Genomic DNA, 26,667 nt, shown 5'->3' on the forward strand with positions numbered 1-26,667 from the left:
TTCAACAAAAGCCCGTCTTGAGCTACTGAGCGTCTCTCCTGCAGAGTCTTCCACTGGAGTTTATTTATCATTTCCGTAACGCATTTGCGATTACTAAATGATCCTGTAACGAAGTGCCCTGCTCTCCGTTGGATCTTCTCTCTCTCTTCCGTCGACCCTAACTGGTACGGATCCCACAGCACTGAGCAGTATTCAAGCAGTAGGCGAACAAGTGTACTGTAACCTACTTCCTTTGTTTTCGGATTGCATTTCCTTAGGATTCTTCCAATGAATCTCAGTCTGGCATCTGCTTTACTGACAATCAACTTTATACGATCATTCCATTTTAAATCACTCCTAATGGCTACTCCCAGATAATTTATGGAATTAACTGTTTCCAGTTGCTGACCTGCTATATTGTAGCTAAATGATAAAGGATCTTTCTTTCTATGTATTCGCAGCACATTACACTTGAGATTCAATTGCCATTCCCTGCATCATGCGTCAATTTGTCGCAGATCCTCCTGCATTTCAGTACAATTTTCCATTGTTACAACCTCTCGATATACCACAGCATCATCCGCAAAAAGCCTCAGTGAACTTCTGATGTTATCCACAAGGTCATTTATGTATATTGTGAACATCAACGGTCCTACGACACTCCCCTGTGGCACACCTGAAACCACTCTTACTTCGGAAGACTTCTCTCCACTGAGAATGACACGGTGTGTTCTGTTATTTAGGAACTCTTCAATCCAATCACACAATTGGTCTGACAGTCCATATTCTCTTACTTTGTTCATTTAACAACTGTGGGGAACAGTATCGAAATGCCTTGCAGAAGTCAAGAAACACGGCATCTACCTGGGAACCCGTGTCTATGGCCCTCTGAGTCTCATGGACGAATAGCACAAGCTGGGTTTCGCATGATCGTCTTTTTCTAAACCCATGCTGATTCCTACATAGTCGATTTCTAGTCTCCAGAAAAGTCATTATACTCTAACATAATACATGTTCCAAAATTCTACAACTGCTCGACGTTAGAGATATAGGTCTATAGTTCTGCACATCTGTTCGACGTCCCTTCTTGAAAACAGGGATGACCTGTGCCCTTTTCCAATCCTTTGGAACGCTAGGCTCTTCTAGAGACCTACGCTACACTGCTGCAAGAAGGTGGGCAAGTTCCTTCATGTACTCTGTGTAAAATCAAACTTGTATCCCATCAGGTCCAGTGGCCTTTCCTCTTTTGAGCGATTTTAATTGTTTCTCTACCCCTCTGTCGTCTATTTCGACGGTTGTCACTGAGGATAGTTTTCTCCACTTCACAAGACGTCACTGGAGTGTATTTGAAGGCAGCCAGGCCACTGGAGTTCAGCTTTGTTTCAATATCTTCAAATGTTGTGGCATTCCCTGAAAGACTATCACTAATTTTGCACAGTGTAGAATATCCATGATTCCATTGGAGAACACTTTGCAATTTGGTTTTCACTTTGTCAGCCACATGACCACGAGCTTGACCCAACTCACTCTGCACATGTTGCACAATACTCAGGGCCTCACACAGCTGAGTGCCAACAGCTTCCAGTTGTTTGATGGCTTTTGATATCACTGAAAAATTGGCGTTGTTGTATGCCAAGTTTCGAGACAATGTATCTGTAAAAACTTCTTTCACAATTTTGATAGCACTTGATTCATCACTATCAAGCTCATAGAAGATTGTCTTTATTTGGGTGTAGTTGGTGCAGTAACACTCAGCAACATTAAGCCAAGAACTCCATCGTGTAAGAACAGGTTTAGGTGGGAGGGGCATTGAAGGGGCTTGTTCTTTGAATTTCTGCACCTGTAGCGGAGCTTTCACATAGATTTTCTTGCCACAGGAAATTAATTTGTCCACGTCAGGGTAATTTTATTGCACCTCTTCGGCAACTCTGTGCTATGCATATGCAAGGCAAGTGGCGTACACCATACTGGAGTAGAGAATCTGAAGCCCTTTGGCTGCTTTAGCCATATATGAAGAACCATCTGTTATAAGCAGCAAAACGTATCTTTTCACACCATCCGGCCACTGTAGCTTCAGAGAGTTGTCAAACAAAATAGCAATCGTCGAATTGTTTACTCTATCGAGAGCTTCACACATTAGTAGGAACATATCTCCAGGGCCATCAACTTTTAGAACACCAACAACAACATTTGCAACATATCGCCCACTAATATCCACAGTTTCATCTATCGACAGCCAGATCGACATGCTGATAAATAGTTATTTCTCAGTGTAGATTCATCTGGAACTGGATGTGTTGTGTACTTCTCCAAGAACCGTCTGAAGTGTGGATTCATCAGCTTTTCCAGTGGGTTGCTGCTGCAGGACACAATCATCTCACACAAATCCTTACAGAATAATTGCACGGTTGACGATTGACCTGTCTGTCCAAATAACAGCATTTGCCTGCTGCTATTTTCAGCACTTTGTTTCACACAGCTGCTGTGTTTAGTGGCATTACAGTGATGTTGCACATTAAAGCGCTTTTCTGCACTAACTTTAACTTCATACAGTTTACAAAATAATATTTTCCCATCAGTACTAATCCAAATTTTCGAACATATCCTCGCAACTTTACGCTGTTGGAGCAATTTGCTTTAGGCATGTTGAACAAGGCAAAGGCTGTATTCAAACTGGTTACTGGGAACAACTGTGCGACTGCGATGATTATTACGGCAGAAGCCACCTTTGCTGGCTCTGGGAGCGTATTGTCGACTCTGCGCAACAATGTTTTATGTTCACGAAACGACTGTTGTGGTACACCGATTTCCTGCTACAGTCCTGAGAAATAAAGCTGTGTACTAATTTATCTGTTTATCTTTCATAATAGCACGTTAAATATTGCCTCATGAGCCAATTCGTGTGTCCCGTAAGATACAAGAAAAATGGTATATGCATTTTTGGCAAAAGTTGATGGAAATATGACCTATTATATTAAAAGTTAGCTGCAATATGACCTATTACTAAAATTTGTTGAAATATGATTTTATATGCACAATCAAAATACATTTTTCGACACTAAAATGCCTAGATTTGTGTATAAATTGTTCTAAAATTCACCCTATAGTTCAGAAAAAAAATATGACTTGTCATTAAAATCCGGGCCCTACATATGACACACTGCTCTAGTCAGACTGCTATCCATATACCTGACCATCACTTGTTTTCAAACAGTTTTCAAATATTCATATACTCCAGCCACATAAATTAAACAATTTTATACACAATTATTCCTACCACATACTGTTATATTTTCTTGTTACAATTATTATTATTATTATTATTATTATTATTATTATTTTAATACTTTGCACAAACTGGCACAGCAATTGCTTGCCAAAACAATTACTTTATTCTTGCCTGTTTTGCATCATGTTACTCAAATTCTTCTACAATTATTATTAATACATAAATTTATTATTAAATAAACAGAGAAAATTAAATATTAGTACAAATTACTCACACAGAGGCTAATAGCTTTATGTATTTTTGGAGAACTCCACTTTAGGTACACAGTTTCACCTGTTATGTTACACCTTCTACAAAAATGCAGTTTAAAATAAAAATTATTCTTTTAGCAACAGAGAACATTAAGTATACTGTGAAATGTAAGTAATTAAATACAAGGTGGAATCCAAAATTTTCATGACTGGTGGTGCCATCTGGAAAGTTGGAGTAGTAGATCTTTGCACTGCTATGTGGCGAGAGCTGCATATCTGATGATGAGTCAGTGTGCGGAGTGGCATTCAGCTGGGAGGACGTGTTGCGTGTCCACAGTGATTTCCGTAATACTCTGTTTGGTGTGTGGTGATTTTAGGCACAGCGTGTTGAAGTGTGTATGGACCTTCATCAGACCACATCTGATGATCCAATCTTCTTGTCATGGGTTATTACCAGCAACAAGAGCTGGATTTACGGTTATGACCCAGAGACAAAGCAACAATCGTCCCAGTGGAAGAGCCCAGGCTCTCCAAGACCAAAAAAGGCAAAACAGGTGAAGGGTAAAGTGAAGAGCACGATCATCGATTTCTTTGATACCAAGGAATTGTGCACAAAGAATTCATCCCACCCAATTACTACTGTGAAGATTTGTGATGGCTCTCTGAAAACGTGCGGTGATGATGGCCCGAACTTTGGAGTCAAGGGAACTGGCTGCTGCATCATGACAACGTGCCCTATCACATGTCCTTGCTCACCAGGACCTTTTTGGCAAAAAACAACAAAGCGGTTGTACCCCACGCACCGTACTTGCCAGATATGGCACCTTGCGACTTCGTGCTATTCCCAAAACTGAAATTCAAGTTGAAAGGCCGTCGGTTCGATACTCTAGAGAGGATTCAAGAAACATCGCTGGCAGTGATAAACACCCTCATAGAACAGGACTTCCAGAAAACTTTTGACCAGTGGCAAAAGTGCTGGGACTGGTGTGTACCTGCAGATGGGAACTACTTCGAAGTATGACCATTAGTCCATAGGTAAGGCTTTCAACAGATGGCAGCAGCAATTCCGAAAATTTTGGACAGCACCTCGTATTTTGCAGAGAGCTCTTCAATGATCTTAAATACCAACATCCACTTCCCACTATATTTACTCCTTGGTGACACTTGTTCCTAAAAAAAAAAAAAAGTCAGTTTTATATGAAATGTTATTCAAGCAACTACAATACACGACAAAAAGTAACTTCTTTGTTAAACTCTCTCCTTGCTCAGAGTTGAAAATGTATATTGCATTCTGGTGCAAATTTCTTCAATGAGCATTAAATATAGCTATAATAAGTTTGCTGGCATTCTTTACTCAGTTCTTGATTTAACAGACAGTTTTAAACCATTTCACCAAAATGGAAGTGTCATTTAAGTCAGACATTATGTCAAGTATCCATTTACACTGTGAATGACCAAGGTTCCACAACTATAAATCACAGACTACAGTTCCTGTTTGTAACATGTCAGTTTATCTACTTTTGCTTACCTTCTTCAGGTTTAACAGGAGTGGTAGTTTCAACAACAAACACATTTTCACCAACACCATCTCTGAGAGCCTGCAGGTCTGAGCTGTCACATACTGCCTCCTCAGTAACTGCAATAACTGACTTTTCTGTTTCACTGTCTTCTGCACTCGCAATGGACTCACTGGGAATGACTTCAACTAAGCTAGACTCTGTGCCACTGTCAGAATCAGAGTTGTAGTTAAACTGCTTTGCACGGCGTCCTCTCTTTGTTGTAACTTCTTTCACATTATACTCTGATGAAAAATGTGTTTACAAGTAATTAAATTAAATGATGATACTTTTCATTATTTACACACCTAAACTACAATTCTGCAAAGACATGAATGACTGTGCATTGCCATGATTAAGAAAATCATATTGAAGATAATGAATAAAATGAACTGCCAGTCACATTATACCCACACAGAAAAATCAAATAGTTATTGTACTGCAGTAAATAGATTAATTCTCTATTACTGAAGCTCAAGATGTTCTAATTTCCAATAATAATACCAGTGATGAAGCAAGGCATTCCTTTATGCTAAGTGCATTTTTTTACTTGGTAAAACATGTCACTAAATAAAATGCTTACTTTAATTTTCATAGCTCAGTCACAAGCACTATCACTTAAAGCAGCAGCAGGTTTTATTAAGATGATTTCCTATGGTAAATTCACAATTTGCTATCACATATTTTCAAAATAATAATATTGGATATAATGCAAATTTTAATATTACTGTTCACCAGAATCAACCATCACTACAAGGCACAGGAATTTCAGTACACCATCACCTGTGTGATGGTGTACTCACCTCAACAGGTAAGGGTCATCATGCAGAAATGACAAAAGTTCCTACTTCTGTGCTTTAAGGATGTTGTTCACAAGAACTATCATTACTGTCCAGCAAAATTTTACATTTTCAGTTATTCAGTGACACAGTCATAAATTAATTTATTTACATTACTGGTCTGACTTTGCAACATTAATTTCAGAGGTAGAACAATGATACTCCTAGTACAATGGCAATCCAAGCAAGAAACAGTTGTAGAATGACAATATAAGAAGACAGTAAAATAACTGTCTAACAACAGTAAGAGTTTTAATGGAAGTGCATAAGCACTAACTGTATAGATGATTTCAGCCACAATTTCCGTAGTCTTCAACAACTAAAAATCTCGAAGTAACTCCTTCTGCACCCATCTCCCTACCCTATGGCTCCGACCCCTGTCACTGTCCCCGCTGCAAGACTTGCCCTATGCACCCTCTTACCACCACCTCTAGCAGCCCTGTAACTGGCAGAACATATACTATCAAAAGGAGAACTACCTGCAAAATGAGACATATATACCAGCTGTTATGTAAACACTGTTCAGCCTTCTACATTGGCATGACTACCACCAAATTATCAATTAGGATGAATTGGCATAGGCAGAGGATGCATACTGGCAACACGCAATATCCTGTTGCAGAGCATGATCTAAAACATGACAATCATGACATCGGTGCCTGTTTCACCACACAAACAATCTGGATTCTTCCCCTTGACACCAGTTTCTCAGAACTCCACAGACAGGAACTAGCACTACAAACTGTCCTTGGTTCTCGCCACCCACCTGGCCTTAATTTACATTAATTTCTTCTGTCTCAGCATTTCTTCAAAGTAACTACTCTTTTTTCCACTCTGTTTCAGTTTTCTACATGTTTCATTGTCTTACTGATCTATTTTTCACTGCCCCCTCCCTCATCTTTTACGCACAATGCATTTAGCTTCCCACTCTTATTAACTCATGCATGATGTTTAAGCAGTATTCTCTGTCTTGTATATTACCCTGTCTTCCACCTTTTAGTCTCAGATTTTCAAATCTTGTCTGATGCAATCCCTAACAATCAGTCTTTCCTTCTCATCCCATGCAGCAAGTCTCCCCTGGTCCATGGTTCTGGGTGACTTTCCCGAAATCCACCCCTTTTCCTAGACCTCTCCAGTCCTTTTCCTTCACCCCTCTTCCTTCCCCTTCGATCATTCTGCCTCAAGAAAGAGCTACTGGCTCCAAAAGCTTGCCTAATTACAAACTTCTTTTATGTGTGTGTTCTGCCACCACCTGGTGAGTAGATTTTTTATCTATCCAATTAAATTATTTTGTTAAAAATCTAAAACATTAGAGAAGCTGGGTACACATATCAGAAAATGACAGTCACAGTGAAGAAGTAAATATGTCTACACAAGAACTATGTCTTTTTTAGTGGAAACTGGGAATTCAACTAAGAATAATGTACAGATGACACAGAAACAAAGTGACAAATCCTAGCCATAAGAGAATGTTTTCACACAAAATAAACTTACCAAACAATTATGTACATTTAACAACATGCATACGCGCGCGCGCGCGCGCGCACACACACACACACACACACACACACACACACACACACACACACACACACACACACACACACACACTTTTATGGTACCTAAATAAAAAAAGAATCCACTTGCAGAAACATCTGTTATATGGGCTATCAAGTGGAATTTGAAAATGGAATGAGGATTTCTTGGTAGGAAGGATGCAGCATATCATCTTGGATGGAGAGTCACCAACAAATGTAGAAGTAACTTCAGGTTGCCCCAGGAGAGTATGTTGGGACCCTTGCAGTTTATGACACTATTAATGACCCTGGAGACAATATAAACAGTAACCTCAGATGGGTGAAGGAGATGGTGTCACGTCATTAAGAGTAAAGTGCAGAGTGGGAGGGTGGGGTGGGTCTGATGTGTGTGTGTGTGTGTGTGGGGGGGGGGGGGGGGGACATAACATCAACACCAACACATAACAACCACATAACAATCTAGAGATTGCACCAGATGTAGTTGGATACCACTTTCTATCACACTGAACACAAAAAGTTTTGTTCAATAGCATATTTGTTTAGCACTTGGTCAATTTTCACCCATAATTAAGTAGGTCAACAAAATTTTTGTCTGAATTCCGTGATTAAATAAAATATGCTGTGACAGCTTCAGTCCAGAGATGACAGATTCAGTAACATTTTTAATTATTTTATATTTATGCTTAAGGAGGATAAAGAAACAGAGGATATTTAACAATGCAAGGAAAAGATTTCTTCTGCCAGTCTCAGCCACAGCAGCAAAAGTTATATGAGATGGTATGAAGAATCAAATGGTTCCTGTGGTGCAGCAGGCACTCCAGTCTCTTGAGCCATGCTGGAAAGCATTCTCAGCAACTGGGTACATGGTGTCTACATTCCTATACATAGGAGTGATCAATATAAACTGGATGAATACATGAAGAGACACGGAAGAACTAGTAGTTGTGGGACACCATGTGCCCCGTTGCTGAGCATGCTTTTCAGCTTAAGTGACCTGTTCCTTCTTCCAAAACTTCTCAAACCTATTCTCCTTCAGACACCATGAATGGGTGTATCAATCTATAGTTGATTCACAAGCATTTTGAAGTCTAAGTGGTGCGTTAACTTGCAGTGGGGAATTCTCCTTCATCTCTTCCCTTGAGTGAACAAGTGAGCATCATCAGTGAAGATTTAGAGGCAATTCCATATCTGGTTTACATTGCAGCAGATATGTTCCATTACTAGCCGTGGTATTTACCATCCATTTACATAAATCAGAGCTACACCTATCATGAAGCATACGTTGAAATAATTTCAATGAGTCCTGTTTATCAGTTGTTAAACTGGGTTAGAAATTGCTATCTTCTTGACATAAAACCTCTCACATAACAATCTAGAGATTGCACCAGATGTAGTTGGATACCACTTTCCATCACTCTGAACACAAAAAAGTTTTGTTCAATAGCATATTTGTTTGGCACCTGGTCAATTTTCACCCATAATTAAGTAGGTCAACAAAATTTTTGTCTGAATTCCATGATTAAATAAAATATCGTGGACTAAGAAGAAAATAATCCTCTAATGCCAAACTCAAACACTGAAAACTGTGTTTTGCTCACAGATTCATTTTGAAATCATAAAAATAATATTGCACCAAATGATTATTGTAAAATACATGGCTGACAATGACTGATTACCATGTAGATCAGAAATGTGTAGATTCTCCCACTGTCCGAGGTCATCAAAAATTAAACTAACTGATTTGACTGAATGCTTCTAATTTAAGTCCCTTGAAGAGCTATAATAACCAAAAGCCATCAACCGAATTGTTTCACATTTCAGTTCCATTAACTAGTCAAAAAAAGTTAAACTGAAGGAACGTTTGTTCACAATACATTGCCTTAAAACTTTTTCAGCAACAATAGCGCTCCTGCATAACAGAAAAATCTGTATGTACATTTCATGTAAATGGGGGTACATTGCAAAAAGAGAAGGTGCTGAGTATAGGAATATTTCTTACCCATCAGGCAAAATCATTCAGAGCTAACACAAACAGATATAGCTCTGAAGGAGGACTGTCCTAAAAATTAAAAATCTCCTGTTTTCAGTGTGCCTGCCTACCTGCTGCTAACATCTCTTTCATTTAGTGAAGAAAGAGCTGTCCTCATTTACATATTACACGTGTCCACCAAAATAACTGAGTGGTCAGCACGGTTAACTGTCATGCAGAGGACCTGCGTTCAGTTTCCAGTACTGCCATACATGTTTCCTTGGTGGGGGGAATTGTATGGGGGTGCACTCAGCCTTATGAGAAGAACAGAGGAGCTACTTGACTGATTAGGAATGGTTCCAAGGTCAAGAAACAAAAACACAGCCAGAAGAGTAGTGTGCTGACCACATGACCCTACATACCACACCCGATGATGCCACTGTCAGAGGACGACATGGTGGTCGGTAGAGCCCAACTGTCCACCACATGGCCAGAATGTGGAGCTTTACCTGCCCTTTCCTTACATATTACAGGGGTATTCTTTTTTCTTTTTCCAGTAATGTGAACTTATTTTACTGCATATGCTAACCTTGCAATTCCTTCAATTTGGGTGTTTATCTACAGAAGTCTAAGTTTCTATAGCGATTATTTCTCCAATAGTATTATTAAATGTAAATATTTTAGTATTACCATATTTAATCGAATCTAAGCCGCACTCGAATCTAAGCCGCACCTGAAAAATGAGACTCGAAAGCAAGGGAAAAAAATTTTCCTGAATCTAAGCCGCACCTGAAATTTGAGACTCGAAATTCAAGGGGGAGAGCAAAGTTTTAGACCGCACCTCCAAATTGAAACAAAGTTGGTCCATTGTAACATGAGACACAATTTAGGTCGAATGGATGAAGATACAGCTACAGTAGTTTGGTTCGAGTCGTAAGCTCAACATTTAAGCATTATCAAGTAGCCACTGATATGTGTCAGGTGCTCAGTCCGTATTTATAAGGGTACCCTTCCTTTTTCAAATGTTTTGTCTGGTTTGAATCGATCGCTTATTTTGCTTTAATCAGATCAGTGCCGCCCTCTTTGTTATAGGTGTTTACGTCACTCTAAGCTGAAAATGCATTATTGTACTGTGTCATGCATTGTTTGTCGCATTCTGATAATGAGTGATTACGACCTGTCGCCGCTCGAGGCATGGCTTGCTTTTGTGTGCGCTACCGCCACTTACAATAAAAAGAAGAGAGGAATTGTCACATAAGCGAAAGAATGACAAGAGACTGTTATTTGTTACTACTTACACTGCTGCTTTCTTTGATAATGATCAACAAGAACCAAATAATAGACTGCATATGATAGATGTTCTGAACGAGAGTTTAGCGAAAATTTTTCTCCGTTTGAAAATTCTTGCAGGCGCCTGTTTAGTACATAACATTCTGCATAGAAATTAGAGTCATCTTAGATTTAAAAATCTAGTCAGTTGCCGTGCTTCATTTCTGACTGTATCACTATCCAGCATAAGAATAATACGAATATAATAACGACATGATACGTATATTCATCCGCGCTTGCTGGTGTCTCACTCTAGTTTCCTAGTTTATTAGGCAGACAGGATTTAAATGAGATAGCAGCAAATACGAAAGAATACATGGCATGATGTTTATGTTCTTCTACCTTTTCTTTTAATTTATTTATTGGCGCAGACGTTTCGGCACCAGTATTTATCTTTGAGTCTGCACAAGCATGCCTGTATAGCGCTACATATATTCAACGGCAGAAGTTAGTTGTGGCGGCACCTACCAACATTTTTCAGAACTTCCGCTTACTCTGCACTCGATTCTAAGCCGCAGGCAGTTTTTTGGAGTAAAAAAAGCGGATAAAAAAGTGCTGTTTCGATTCGTGTAAATACAGTATACAGATCACACTATCAAGTTTGGACCATCTTTACTACACATTGTTTTAGATTAATACAGGGGGTACATAAAGACAAGGAACACTTTCAATTATTTATTGCACAAGAACTAAATATTGTACAGATGCCATACATATTGCATTTTGAAGAGAAACTCTATATGCTTTTTTTTTTTTTTACAAACACTCGATATGCGAACCATGAGTGACCCGACAGATGTCAATACGGTAATCAAATTCTTGCCATACCCCTCCCCGCATGGCGTCGTTGACTGTGGCAGTCACTTCCCATGTTCTCTCCCGGAGCTCTGCTACATCACGTAGTAGAGGCGGTACATACACCAGATCTTTAACGTGTCGCCATAGAAAAGAGTCACACCTAGTGATATCTGGTGATCGGGAAGGCCATTTCATGAAACAGCTGTCCCCTTCTGTAGCATCGCCACCATGTTTGCAACTAGCGCTGACTATTAGCAAATTACCAAACTATGCTGTCATGGTATATATGAAAAAACTCTCAGGGTTTCTCTTCAAAATGACATATGTATGATATCTGTAGAATGTTTGGTTCTTGTGCAATAAATAACTGAAAGCATTTCCAGACTTCATGTACACCCTGTACGGAAAATTGTCATTTTGCATTAAATAATCATTTGCTTTACATACATTTTAGAATTTACTTGTTCAAGCTCCATCTTTTGTTGTGTTGTTTGTATAATGGGCCTTTCATCAGCATACACTGCAACTTCCTGATTTACATTTTTCAGAAAGTCATTTGCATGCAGTATGAACAATATTGGCTCAATTACTGAATTGCAGGGCACTCCATACTTTACTCCCAATGTGTAGATGATCAAATTTCTCACTGCCCTCTGCATAACACCTGTGCATTCTTCTTTATTGTTGTATGGGATTTTATGATGTCATGACACTTCTCAAATATTTCATGCTCATACAGGTTCTCCATTAACAAGGAAAAATTAAAAATTCAATTTGAGGTAACCATAAACTAATGTGTAGAGAGTTCAGATCATGATCAACAAAATCTTTGTAGCTATTCTGGGTGTTCTTCATTCCATAAATTCATCTGGGATACATACAGCATTTAATTAAATTATAAGATGTACTTTTTTAATTACTTCATACAGCAGGACACCAAACAATTTCATACAAAGAGTAATGTGCACTGAATATGAACTAGCTTATGAATTTGTTAGTTTATTGTGCAATGACATTTTATGGTAAAATCTAATGGATAGTCTGCGTAGTCAATACTGTCAGGAAAGAAACTCATGTTTGAACACTGGAACACATCATATACAGTTTGTGACTTATCTTCATTTTACATGCCAAAATATATATGTACTGAGATGAGTGATTTTTCTTTACCCACCATGACTGTAAGCCTTCTGCTGCAGTGTGCTGATGTTGTTCCCCACTGGCTTTCTTCTATGGTTACCTCGTTTTGGCCTTGTGTTGACAGGTTCTTTCTTGACAGGGCCATCTACTCCTGTTCCAAGAACATTAGTTATTACAATTGGAATAATAAATATAACATCACTGTTGCCCACATCACAGACCCTAAGAACATATGCTATCAGTGCAAAACAAATAGAATATCAAATGACGATAATTACACACATACATCAACAGCTGACTTCTAATGGTTAATAACAAGAAAAAGTAAAAGACTATGTTTCATTGCCTCTCTTCGTTTCAGTCACCTATTGAATGTCCCACATGTCTTATACTAGGACTTTTTATCAGAATAGCACATCCAACCTTTTGGCTTCTTGAAAAAAAAATGACCTATCTAATTGAAAGCTTATTAACGAACTTATATGGAATTATTCTGGTGACACTTTTATAGCTCTTGCAAAAATTCAGAGTACCATGCGCCATTAAATAGCTCATAAAAATTATCTTGATCATGGAAGAGTCCACACCAGGCACTGGTATGCTAATTTAATTGCAACAATTGTGGCACAGATACACCCAGGTATCATAGTGAATTCATGTGTCTATTCACTGCAAGAAGATTAGGTTTTATTGTCTCACTGACAATGAGGTCATCAAATATGAGCTACAAGCTCAAACTGTTTAAAGGATGTGGAAGGAACTAAGCTGTACCCTTTTAAATGAACAATCCCGGCATTTTTCTGAAGCAATGCAGGGAAATCAAAGATATCCTACATCTGGATCGTCAGATGTGGATTCGATCAATCATCCTCTCTAATACGAGTCCAATGTGCTAACTACTGTGCACCTTGTTCTGCTCCATTCACAAAATATGATTTTATGACCTGCATGGATGTACTTCATCTCACAGCATAAACTATGTATGGTAACAAAATTATAGAAGTTGCTTCCTTTAAAAGAAGAGATGCTTATTAAAAAAAGTTATTTTTCTATAAACAGAACTGTGCAACAGAGCTCAATCAGCAGTTTCTAAGGATTTAAAAGCTTACCATTTATAAAAACTTAGGAATGATAGGATATTATTTACATCACTGGTGCTCTTTACATTTTTATAACAACAGTTGTGAATTAAAGAATGCTAAAAGATGAGAAATACAAAATTGAATTCCCATGTAACTGTTGTGGCAGAAATATTGGCAGACTGGAATAATCATAGATTATTACTTCCTCACAATCAGAGCTGCATCTTGGTGATCACACATAAATAGTGTCTCCACAAGTGCTTTTACTTTATTTTAGCTTATATACACAGTTAGCTGTAAAAATATGTTTCTTTGCTAAATGTCACTTGGTATATGGAATGTTCCTTTACTTGGAATTTTGACTACAATGAAAAGTCAGACTTGTATTCACTACTCAGTCAGATCCAGATGTGCTTCCACAAGTTTATAATGGTGTTCTTGTAAAGACGTTGCCTAAAACCCATGTTCAACAGTTTAAAATTTCATCATCTCCCATTTGAAGTTTCTTAACTGTTAAACTTTGTTTGTTCCAAAGAAAAATTCAATCAAGAAAACTAAAAAAATATGAGAGAGAACTGATGGTCTGCACTCACCTTCAAGAGGCAAAATATGTAGTACTGCTGATACACACACATAAAAGTGAAAGTGACACACTACCTAGTTATTGGAACTAACAGTTCCTTCCCTTGATAGAAGAGAGGGATACGCTGCAGAAAGGCGAAAAGGAATGACTGGTCACTCCGACCCCAGAATGAGGGGGACCTAGCCGTAGTGAGGATACTGTAGAACAAAGATGACAGAGGAGGCATCAGAAAGAGACAGTAGGCCTGTCAATGAGGTCATCAGTCCTTCATTCACAAGTACATGGAGAATGGCACTGCTAACCAGGAATAAATGCCTTGTATATGTATTACCTTGCCTTACGAAAAGAGCAGCAAGGGAACCCTGAGAACATTGACATGTCAGGAAATGTATGAAGAGGGACCAAATCGAGTCAGCATGAATGTCTGAGACAGGTGGCTACCCCTTGGAAATCCACCCCCCCCCCCCCCCCCTCTCCTGCACCAGTATGAGAAGTGCATACAACAGTGATCTAATAAATGAGAATGTTATTTCCTTCTAAACAGGGTACAGCACTCAAAATGTAGCAATATAGGAAAAGAAACATGAAACAATAATAAAAAGCAAGTAAAAAGGAAAGACCCAGCCAGCAAGTACGGCTCTCCCTCTGGCTATTAGTTGACTTGTTTACTGTTGAACTGTTAAAGATGCCTATAGAAACAACTCTGACAGAGAGGGTGTGGAATTTTTCTTGCTATTTTTCATCTGCAGTCAATATTGAAGATAAGGAGACCTTAAGATACTGTCTTCATCCAAACACTGTAAGGTGCGGGCACTCCATGAGGATGTCTGCCACTCTCAGCAAACACCAGTGTCACACTCGGTGCGTGTCTCAATGCACAGGAAAAAAAAACTATAAATCAGATGGGTATGACCAGTATGAAGTGGGGATAACACAGTAGAATCTTTCCATAAAAAAACAAAAGGCGAAACGGGTTACAGCTGTGGTATCCTTGATGGTGTGCAGTTTGTTTGAGAACTCTGTAACTTAGATTCAGTAGTCATGGATCACAACTATGCTCTGTATCACCAGTACCACTGTCAGTCATGTAGTCACATTGCTGGGTATGCATTATTTAGTTCATTAATGGGTTTCCTAAAAATGACTATGTATGCGGTATGACTGATATCATAAAGAAGGCTGCTGATAGAGGGCATTACTGGGTCATGAGAGCAGCATCAGAAGACAGCCTGCAGACTACTAATAGAATAACTGCATACCAAAAATCAATAGGCCCTAGTGAATTGTCTTCTCAGTGAGACACAGATCACTAGCTATAGCCCTCAGTTCCATTATAAAGATTGAAACATGCTAACTCTTTCTTTAAACTATGGAAAACAGGGTGGAACGTAACAACATTATGAAAAAGATACTTGCTACTCACCATATAGCGGAGATGCTGAGTCGCAGATAGGCACAACAAAAAGACTGTCACAAAATAAACTTTCAGCCAACAAGGCCTCTGTCAAAAATAGATCTCACACACACACACACACACACACACACACACACACACACACACACACACACGTATGCGCAAATGCAACTCACACACACGTGACTGCAGTCTACATCTACATCAACATCTACACTCCGCAAGCCACCTGACGATGTGTGGCGGAGGGTACTTTGAGTACCTCTATCGGTTCTCTCTGCTATTCCAGTCTCGTATTATTCGTGGAAAGAAAGATTGTCGATATGCCTCTGTGTGGGCTCTAATCTCTGATTTTATCCTCATGGTCTCTTCGCAAGATATACGTAGGAGGGAGCAATATACTGTTTGACTCCTCGGTCAAGGCATGTTCTCGAAACTTCAACAAAAGCCCTTACCAAGCTACTGAGCATCTCTCTTGCAGAGTCTTCCACTAGAGTTTATCTATCATCTTTGTAACGCTTTCATGATTACTAAATGATCCTGTAACAAAGCATGCTGCTCTCCGTTGGATCTTCTCTACCTCTTCCATCAACCCTATCTGGTACAGACCCCACACTGGTGAGCAGTATTCAAGCAGTGGGCAAACAAGTGTACTGTAACCTACTTCCTCTGTTTTCGGACTGCATTTCCTTAGAATTGTTCCAATGAGTCTCTGGCAGCTTCAGCTGCCAGAGACTGCAGTCATATGCCTGTGAATTGCATTTGCCTGTGTGTGTGTGTGTGTGTGTGTGTGTGTGTGTGTGTGTGTGTGTGTGTGTGTGTGTGAGATCTATTTTTTGACAGAGGCCTTGATGGCCAAATGCTTATTTTGTGACAGTCTCTTTATTGTTCAATCTGCGACTCAGCATCTCCGCTATATGGTGAGCAACAACTATCCTTTCCATAATATTGTAACTCTTTCTTTATAAGTTTCTTTATGTAAATGAGGATTAATTAAGTGCATGAATGATCTGTGAAGTTTTTTGGTTTCCTATGTGCCTAGGAAATAGCTATACACCTGTTGCATTACACTGTTACTGATCTATAACTTCCTACACTTTAGTTAAATTTCAGGCAGAATTAGGCTTAGCAAAATGAATAATTGACTACATTACAAGCTGGGTACTGTTCATTAATTAAATTTTTTACTGAATCCTGCGAGTGCAACAACAGACTGGTTCACAAACTCAACCTAGAATGTGCACAGTACAGCTCACCACATTTCTGTTCAATGTTTTAGTTTGAAAATTCGGTTGTAGGTAATTTTCCAAAGTCCACGAACCTATACAGAAATTTCAGAAGTTTTAAAAGTGATGTTTCAGTTCAGAGTTAAAATTCATGGATTTATACTGACATTTTACAAGTTTATTGCTGCTCTGCTGTTCAGAGTTAGAGTCTATGAGTGCAACTGTTGAAAACTTCTCTACACCTCCCAACTCAAGCAGAAGTTCTACAAGTCCCCAGACTTGTTTCCTACAGTATTTCAAACACTTTAATTATGACTGATCCTCTGTTTGTCAGCACATACCTGGACTCACCAATCTCGCAAGTGGACTGATTACAGTCAAAATGGTATTAAATAGCTTTGATTTGCCATTGCAAGAAGCCACACAATAAAACAAACTGCTCATATTACTACAAAAAGTGCACATCTAAGCGTACACATCAATGCTTTTTACATGACTTGTTCTTCTGCACTTATTCCTTTGAGCCAGTTTGATTGTCTTCTTATCAACAAATATAACAATGTATTTTGTTGGTTGTAAATGAACTTTATAATGAATAAAAATTACATTAAACTTCCAACTACTGCAAATATTATATATGACTCGTGAATATAATTTCATCAGCTTTTCTGTGGAAGTCCTTGATTTTTGTTTATTTGCTTCTTACTCAATGAAATGGTCACAATTAATAATATTTACCATTATGTACTTCAAACCTATGGAAAATCAAACTTCTACAGATATGTATTGTAGTCAGTTATCTAATATTGCTGCTACGTGTATTGTTTTGCAATTTATTTTACACTAAAATGTATTTTTTTAAGCCACAGAATCAACAATGCAACTTACAAACCAAATTGTAATACTTTTATTAGAAGTTCTGCAGCTGCTTTTTAGTAATGCTGTTCACATGCTATCAAGTGACTACTTGTTCATTAACATCACTCGAAACATTCGAAATTTATTAATCTTTAAAGGAATTATGAGCCTCTATATGTTCTATCATCAATAACTAAACTAATATTAAATCCACAGACTGGGTGTTTAGATGTGCTTCCTTAACTCTTTTCTCTCATTTGGTGCCACTGCCTATTCTGCATCTTTATTATTATGGATTTCACGTATGTGGTGGTCACAAACTAATTTTCAGCCTTTGAGTTTTCATCATGGGGGCACCATCACACTACATGAGGAACTGCAACTGCCAACTGGCTGATGAACACCTCTTACAATACCCCTTATGACAAGCTGCTGCTTGTCTGACAGCTAGCTTACTTTATGGTCTATCTATTCTCCCGATAGCAGAGGTTCAATTGCACCATACAGCCTATTAAGCTAACATTTGTTGCAACTAGCCAAATTTTATGGCAGCTTCCTGGGATAAATGAAATTTGCAATACCACCTTCTTCTCAGTAATCTTTAATCTGATTTTCAGCTACAAATTATGACATTCATGTTTCCCACACAGTTAAGCTAGTCACTGGTGCAGCCATCTTTCCAAATTTGTCGATAATATATTCCTACATATTTCTGTGGGTTGCTGTTTTACTAAGAAAATTAGTTATCCTACAGATTCCATTTTACACAAATTACAAAAAATGCAATATACTTCTGATTTTTCCGAAATATTATTTAAGTACTTGTTTATGAAATTTATTTGTTCACTAAAAGAAAAATTTATTGTTGGTTCTACAAACAGACTTAACTTGTCATAAATACATTCACAAAGTTATACTTCATAATGTTTTAAAATTATCCATGTTAACTAATTTTATCCTTGTATTTTAATAGAGTTAAAAGATGCAGCTTTGTTTAAATTGTTCCCTACTGAAAAATTGGAAATCAATACAATTATTTTACTGAACCATTACCATTTCTAGAAATTACCAGAAGCTTACGTTCTAATAAACAGAACTGATTATGTGCCAAAGCATTCAGTCATAGTACAGTCATCTAGTATGTAACTGCTGCACCAAGCATGTGTTCTTTGCCAGTCAGCAGTTGGCAGTATAAATGTGGATTTACTGTTTTGTCTTTACATGCACACTCTGTGAAAGTTTGAAATGGGACCATCATGAAAAACATGTGCTTATAGAGAAACTCTCTTTTAGTATAAAAGAAGTGTTTATTGCAAAATTTTGGTGTTCTAACAAGAAACAGAAATGTGAAATAAATCATTGAATACTGTCATTGTGAAAAAGCTTCTTTACTATGAAATATAAAACCTTCAACCTCTATTTCAACCCTACACAAAGAAAACAACAAGACGCAGATTTGGAACTAGTACAGAGATGAGTAGAAAACTTTACTCATGTAAACATGTACTGAAGTGGTCGAGTGTAATGCTAGAAGAGTATATATTTGAAATTCATAACTGCAAGAGTGATTATTTCATAAGAGATGAAAAGGATGACATTTATAGTGCCTGGCTGTGGCTGTGTGATATCCTACAAGGCACAAAACATTTCTGATTGAGAGTGTTTTTCTCTGTCTTCAGCATGCATACAGGCATACTTTGTATTTTCCATATCTTTAGAGCCATTGATATGTTTGATTACAGCATCTTTGTATCCCAAGAGGATTGAGAGGAAACTGCATTGCAAAACGATAGGGGTGATAGCTTTTACACTCTTGGGATAGGGCTAACTGGGCTAATGGTCTGGATAAGGAACAGGAGGGGGGGGGGGGGGGGGGACATTTGGGGTCACCCTCGGGATACATTCTAGAGCAGGGAAGTAAAAGTCTCTATGAAGAATTTCCAAACGTCTGGCTCCGGTAGTTCTGTCATGATCAGTCCACTGCCCTTTAGAGGCATAGGAAGATGGCACAATCAGCAACCCAAGATGTAGCATTAAGCTGCCGTGTGGAACTTATTTTAAGCTAATAAATGTAGAGTTACCACATCAGTTTATTGTTAAAGAGGAGGTGCAAAAAAATGGGACTGCGCAACCATCTCAAGGCACTGACACCCCAAGTAGAGCTGTGGGGCTCCACAGACCATGGTGCAGTGATAAAAATGCATGATCCATGTTTTAGCCGTAGTAGATGGTTCAAAAAGATCTCTCTGTATGTTTCCTCAGAGTTGACACTTGACTAAGGCCACAGATGTGGAGCTGGACCAAATGCAAAGTTCATTTACCACAGAGGACAGGAGTAATCCCGGGACCAAGGAGTCCACAATTCCACTGAGGCTATAAGAAAAAGTGTAATACTCAAGACGGAACCCTCAGGAATGTTGTTCTCCTAGACCAGTGGGGAACAGAATGCTACATCGAATCGAATATAAGTCAGTAAATGCAACAAAAGTTGTGAATAAAAATCAGTCCAGTATCTAAAAAACTCCCATCATGGGACATAATAAAGGTGTAGTATCATACGCTTTATGCAAATTGAAAAAGTCAGTGGTAACAATAGAACTGGGTAATCAGTTTTGGACTACACCTATTGGAATCCACACTGATAGGTGTACAGAAGACACTGTTATTTAAGGATCCTGCACAATCTCATGCATGAGAGTGCACGTGCACACACACACACACACACACACACACACACCCCTGTCTCCCTACTTTGTGTTCAGTCAACTGCCAGCTCTTTCCTGGCCCACAATTAGTGTACTGGGTGGGGGTGTGAAAGGGGGGGGGGGGATGGAGAGAGGTGGGAGGCGGAGGGTGAGGGGAGGGGAGGGGAGGGTTGGTAGGAAGCATCTAGTGGCTTGTGGGAGAGTGGGGAGCCATCTGTGGGCTAGCTAAAGGTGCAGGCAGAGGGTGCAGGTGGCAGATGGCTGGGCATGAGATTCTGCAGAGTAGGGTATGAGATGATAGCACTTGACTATCTGATGTGGAGGCACAAATTAGGTGGGGTACTGGGGCAAGGTTCAAACAGGCTCTGGGCACTATGGGACTTAACATCTGAGGTCATCAGTCCCCTAGAACTTAGAACTACTTAAACCTAACTAATCTAAGGACATCACACACATCCATGCCTGAGGCAGGATTCGAACCTGCAACTGTAGCGGTCTCGCCGTTCCAGACTGTAGCGCCTAGAACTGTCCAGCCACCCTGGCTGGCACTGGTGCAAGGGATAATGTAAGTGTGTGTGTGTGTGTGTGTGTGTGTGTGTGTGTGTGTGTGTGTGTGTGTGTGTGTCCTCACACCTCGAGCTAGGCCACTCTTCCACGAGCCAATAAATGCTTTCCCCAACCCCATCCCTGCCTCAGGCCTCTCTTCATCCCTCAGCCCATCCCACAACCTCCCATACCCCCACCTCGCCCCAGCACACTCACCATAGGCCAAAAAAGAGCTGGCAGTTGACAGCACAATGTAAGGAGACAGGCATGTGTGCACATGTTTTCCCTACAAGCTTGAAAAATGAAGTGCATTGTGAAAGCTAGCAAAGCTCAGCAACATTTGTTTGTTTTGTATTTGCTTTAGGGTGCAAGAAACAACTGGGGTCATACGCACCCAAGTCAAAACTATAGAACACGAAGACAGAGAGGAGTTAAAAAATGACTATAAGTTGACATAACAGAAGACAGCTAAAAATAGGCACATGGAGGAAGGGCTAAAAATGACACCATACTGAAATGGAGGTCAGAAACTAAAAATTAAATGGACATCGCCACATTGCTTTGGTGCATAAAAAGTAAAATGCAGTTGACAGCCCTTGCGTCATTTGCTAAAATGGCTGATAACACAGACAGCAAACCCAAGCAGGAACAAAAACAGTTAAAAAATGGGCATTCCATCAGGAAGTGATGGACAGTTAAAACTTGGCCACAATGTTTACAAAATGGTGGGGTAGTGCCACTTATCAAATAAAGATTGCTAAAAAGGCACTGCCCAATACGCAGCGCAGTTAAAATGAGCTCCTCCCAGCGGGAAGGCCAAGAGGAGGTTGTCCAAGCTTAATCCCATGAAGGGAGGACCACTGGTGATGCCAAACAGACAGCACCTCCTGACAGACGACCAGAGGAACTCACAGGCTGAGTTACGAGGACTGCAACCTTGGCAGCAGCATCAGCAGCCTCGTTTGCTGGCAGACCGACATGAGCAGGAACCCACAAAAGCATCACACTGGCAAAACCAAGAGTGAGAAAGAGACAGTTTTGCTGGACCCGCTGCCATAATGGATGGGCAGTGTACAGCGCACACAGACTTTGAAGGGCGCTGAGTGAGACTGAGCAGAGGACAAAATTGAAAAGGCTGTGTCACCGTATGTACTCCATTGTGATACAGGGCGAAGAGCTCGGCTGTAAATACTGAGCAGTTTTCCAGAAGCCAATATCATAAGACATGGCTGCCAATGACGAAGGCACACCCGACCCCCATGGTCATGGTCAGTCCGAGAGCCATCAGTGTATATGAAGGTACTATCGTGAAGTTCCATGCGAGGGTCATTAAACTGAAGGCGAAAAACTGAGGCTGGAGAAGTGTCCTTAGGAAGCGAATGAAGGGCAAAGATAACATGGGTCGCTTCATGAAGCCAAGTTGGTGAAGGGTCACACCCACAGGGAAATTTGCAGGTAGTGTGAAGTTAAGCCACCGTAGCAAGTGCCGAAGGCGGACTCCAAGAGGTAACAGAGAAGAGGGAAGTGCCTCATACTGGCAGTCAAAGGAATCATTTAAGAAGGAGGCATAGGATGGGTGGCCACGCATGGCAGACAAACAGCAAGCATACCTGCTGAGGAGAAAGTCACAGTGGTAAAACAGCGGTAGTTCAGCAGCTTCAGCAGACACTCAACTGGCCTACTGTAAAAGGTGCCCGTGGCCAAACGGATGCCACAGTGGTGCATAGTATTGAGATGACGTAAGCAGGATGGATTTTTTTTTAATTTATTTATTATTTTTTTTTAGGGCGCACAACTACAGTGGTCATTAGTGCCCAGACTAAGTTATGAATGCACTGCGAGGCACAAGGTTAAAACAGCAACTAAAAAGGACAACACTATAAAAGGCACATTAACAGGCAAGGGATTAAAAGAAAACAGCATAATCAAATGTCCTTGGACAGATTTGTCAAGTGGATAAAATGAAGAATGCGAGCAGCTGCTCCTGGGTCATCCGCTAAAATGGCATCCAGAGTACATGGCAGGCCAAGATCAATTCGCAGTGTATTAAATTTCGGACAGGATGTTAAAATGTGGCGTACCGTCAGCAATTGCCCACATGGGCAGAACGGCACCGGTGCAGCCGTCAGCAGATGGCGATGGCTGAACTGGCAGTGTCCAATTCGTAACCGGGCCAAAACAACCTCCTCCCGCCGAGAAGGGCTTGAAGAGGTCGTCCAAGCCGCGAGGAGAGGTTTCAAGGCCCGAAGCTTGTTTTCAGTAAGTGTAGCCCAATCAGCATGCCACAGCGATAAAATGTGCTGACAAATGACCCTGCTAAAATCAGATGAAGGCACACAACAAGAAGCTGTCTGAGGCTGGAGGACCGCAGCCTTGGCTGTGGCATCTGCTGCTTCGTTCCCAGGGATACTGACATGGCCAGGAACCCACATAAACGTAACCGGAGAACCGTCGTCCGCCAGCTGCTGAAGAGAGTGTTGGATCTGGTGCACGAAAGGGTGAACCGGATACGGATCACTGAGGCTCTGGATGGCGCTCAGGGAATCAGAGCAGATGACATACGCAGAATGTCGGTGGCGGCGGATGTAAAGAACAGCCTGGTAGAGGGCAAATAGCTCAGCTGTGAAGACTGAACAATGGCCATGGAGCCGATATTTGAAACTGTATGCCCCGACAATAAAAGAACACCCGACACCGTCATTGGTCTTAGAGCCATTTGTATAAATGAAGATCGTATTAATGAACAAACCGGGAGTGGTATACCGAAGCTGGGGTAACCTCCTTTGGGAGCGAGCTGAGGTCAAGGTGAACGCGAACCTGAGCCTGGAGCCAATGTGGCGTTTGGCTCTCGCCCACTCGAAAGGTTGCAGGGAGTGAAAAATCAAGGTGCTGAAGGAGGCGATGAAAGCGAACTCCAAGGGGTAGCAGGGCAGATACATACAACCCGTATTGACGGTCGAGACAGTTGTCAAAAAAGGAATGATAAGACGGGTGGTCAGGCATTGACAATAGCCGACAGGCATACCGGCAAAGCAGTATATCGTGCCGGTAGGTTAGTGGCAATTCACCGGCTACAGCATGAAGTCTCTCGACGGGACTAGTATAGAACTCTCCGATCGCAAGACGTAACCCCCAATGTTGTATAGAGTTGAGGTAGCGTAAGAAGGACAGCCGTGCAGAGGAATATACAAAGCTCCCATAATCCAGCTTTGAGCGAACGATCGACCGATATAGGCGAAGTAGAACGGTTCGATCTGCTCCCCACGACGTACCGCTGAGAACACGGAGGACATTTAGAGCACGGGTACAGCGGGCAGCCAAATATGACAAATGTGGAGACTAGCTAAGTTTCCTGACAAATTTAAGACCTAAAAATTTTGTTGTCTCCATGAATGGGAGAGCAACGGGACCGAGATGTAAAGTCGGTGGAAGAAACTCTTTGTAGCGCCAGAAGTTAATACAGACCGTCTTCTCGGCATAAAAACGGACGCCATTGGCGACACTCCAGGAGTAAAGACGGTCAAGACAGTGCTAAAGATGCCATTCAGTGAGACACGTGGGTGGAGAACAGCAATACATGGCAAAATCGTCAACAAAAAGTGAGCTACAGATGCCTTGTGGGAGACAGGCCTTTATCGGGTTAATGGCGATAACAAAGAGGACAATGCTCATGACAGAACCCTGAGGGACACCAATTTCCTGGATAAAAGTGTCCAACAAGGCTGAATCCACATGCACATTCAAAATTCGGTGTTTTAAAAAATTTCTGGAGGGAATAGGGCATGCACCCATGGAAGCTCCACGTGTAAAGAGTACAGAGGGTACCAGTTCTCCAGCAAGTGTATTAGGCCTTCTCCAAATCAAAAAACATAGCCACAGTCTGAGATTTCCACAGAAAACCAAAATCCACACTGTGCATTCATCAGTAAATTGCGAGACTCGATCCACCACACCAGCCGGGCATGAAACATACACTCCATCACCTTTCACACGCAGCTGGTGATAGAGATGGGACATTAGCTAGAAGGAAGGTTTTTGTCCTTGCCGGGTTTAGGTATGGGAAAGACGGTGGCTTCATGCGAGAGTCCAGGAAATATGCCCTCTGCCCAGATGCGGTTCTACGTGTTAAGCAGAAAGTGCTTGCCCACAAGAGAAAGGTGCTGCAACATCTGAATGTGGACAGCGCCTGGCTCTGGGGCAGAGGATCAGTTTGAACTGAGAGCATGATCTAGCTCCCTCATAGTAAAGGCGGCATTGTAGCACGCACAATTCGGAGAAGAGAAGGTTATCATCTGCTCGTTTCCGATGGAGGAAGGCAGGATGATAGTGGGAAGAGCTCAAAACTTTCGCAAAATAGCGGCCCACAGTGTTGGAGATAGCAATAGGGTCCACGATGACATCATCAGCTACTGTCAGGCTGGAAATTGGGGAATGGATCTTGGTCCCAGAGAGCCGTCAGAGGTTGGCCCATACGACAGAGGAAGGTGTGGAACTGTTAAAGGAACTAGTGAATGAAATCCAGCTAGCTCTTTTGCTATGCCGAAGAATGCAACAACACTTTGCACACATCTGTTTATAATAAATGCAGTTTGCCATTGTAGGAAGGTGGTTAAAAATGCGCAGAGCATGTCTCCGTGTGAAAATTGTGTCGTAGCATCCCTCAGTCCACCAAGGGACTGGGACACGACATGGTAACGAGGAAGTGCGGGGAATGGAATGCAGCAGTAACAGTAGTGTTTGTGAGATATTCCAACTGCTCATCACAACTGGGGAAATCTTGTTCTTCAAAAGTCGCCAGGGAAGAGTAAAGCTGCCAGACAGCCTTAGAAAGCTGCCATTTGGGCATGTACGCAGATGGGGTAGGAGTCAGAAAACGGATAGCACACAGGAAATGGTCACTCGAGTAGGTGTTAGAAAGAACAGACCACTCAAGACTAGGGGCAAGCTGGGCAGTGCCAAGGATAGGTTCAAATGGGAATAGATGTGTGAGGAGTCAGAAAGGAAAGTGGGTGCTCCAGTGTTAAGGCAGAAGAGGTTATGTTGGTTAAGGAGGTCAGTCAAGATGGTACCTCTCTGACAGGTTCTGGGAGAACCCAAAAGGGGATGATACACAGTAAAGTCACTGAGTAGCAAAAACAGGGGAGGTAGCTGCCCAATAAGCTGAAGGAAGTCTGCCCTGTTTCAGTGAATGATGGAGGGGCATAAATAGTACAGAGGGAAAAAGTCAGGTAGGGAAGGAAAAGGCGATCTGCAACAGCTTGAAGATTGGTAGTCAGGGCGATAGGTTGACTACAGATGTCATCCCGTATGAGTAGCATGACACCCCCATGAGGTGGAATGCCGAGCTCAGGGGGAAGGTCAAAACGAATCAGTAAGAAACATGAAAGCTCAAAGCGGTCGTGAGGGCGTAATTTCGTTTCCTGAAGGCAGAGTACAAGGGGACACTGTGATGCTAAAAGCAGGTGTAAATCCTCTTTGCAGGACCGAAGGCCACGAACATCCCATTCGAGGAGAGTCACGATGAGGAAGAGATGTGGGGGTGTCAACTCGGCGGCTGCCACTGAGTGACAGCCAGCGAAGAGTCACTACTACAGGGCACAGTAGCAAGAGGATCCTGCTCCAAGG

General features: G+C 40.9%; 1 protein-coding gene across 4 annotated transcripts in view; it reads right to left on the bottom strand.

The window, feature by feature from the left end:
• LOC124805371 (zinc finger protein 761-like) overlaps positions 1-26,667 on the bottom strand; it is a 161,957-nt gene that overhangs the window by 85,643 nt on the left and 49,647 nt on the right. For 3 of the 4 annotated variants that reach the window (XM_047265926.1, XM_047265924.1, XM_047265925.1), the window contains exons 3-4: positions 12,663-12,779; positions 4,988-5,260 (exon numbers count right to left, since the gene is read on the bottom strand). In XM_047265926.1, the coding sequence (XP_047121882.1) occupies positions 4,988-5,260; positions 12,663-12,779 (390 nt within the window). The remainder of the gene's footprint in view (positions 1-4,987; positions 5,261-12,662; positions 12,780-26,667) is intronic. The other variant, XM_047265927.1, reaches the window with a different exon arrangement.

The sequence above is a fragment of the Schistocerca piceifrons genome, chromosome 7, assembly GCF_021461385.2.
Source record: "Schistocerca piceifrons isolate TAMUIC-IGC-003096 chromosome 7, iqSchPice1.1, whole genome shotgun sequence".
Classification (NCBI taxonomy): domain Eukaryota; kingdom Metazoa; phylum Arthropoda; class Insecta; order Orthoptera; family Acrididae; genus Schistocerca; species Schistocerca piceifrons.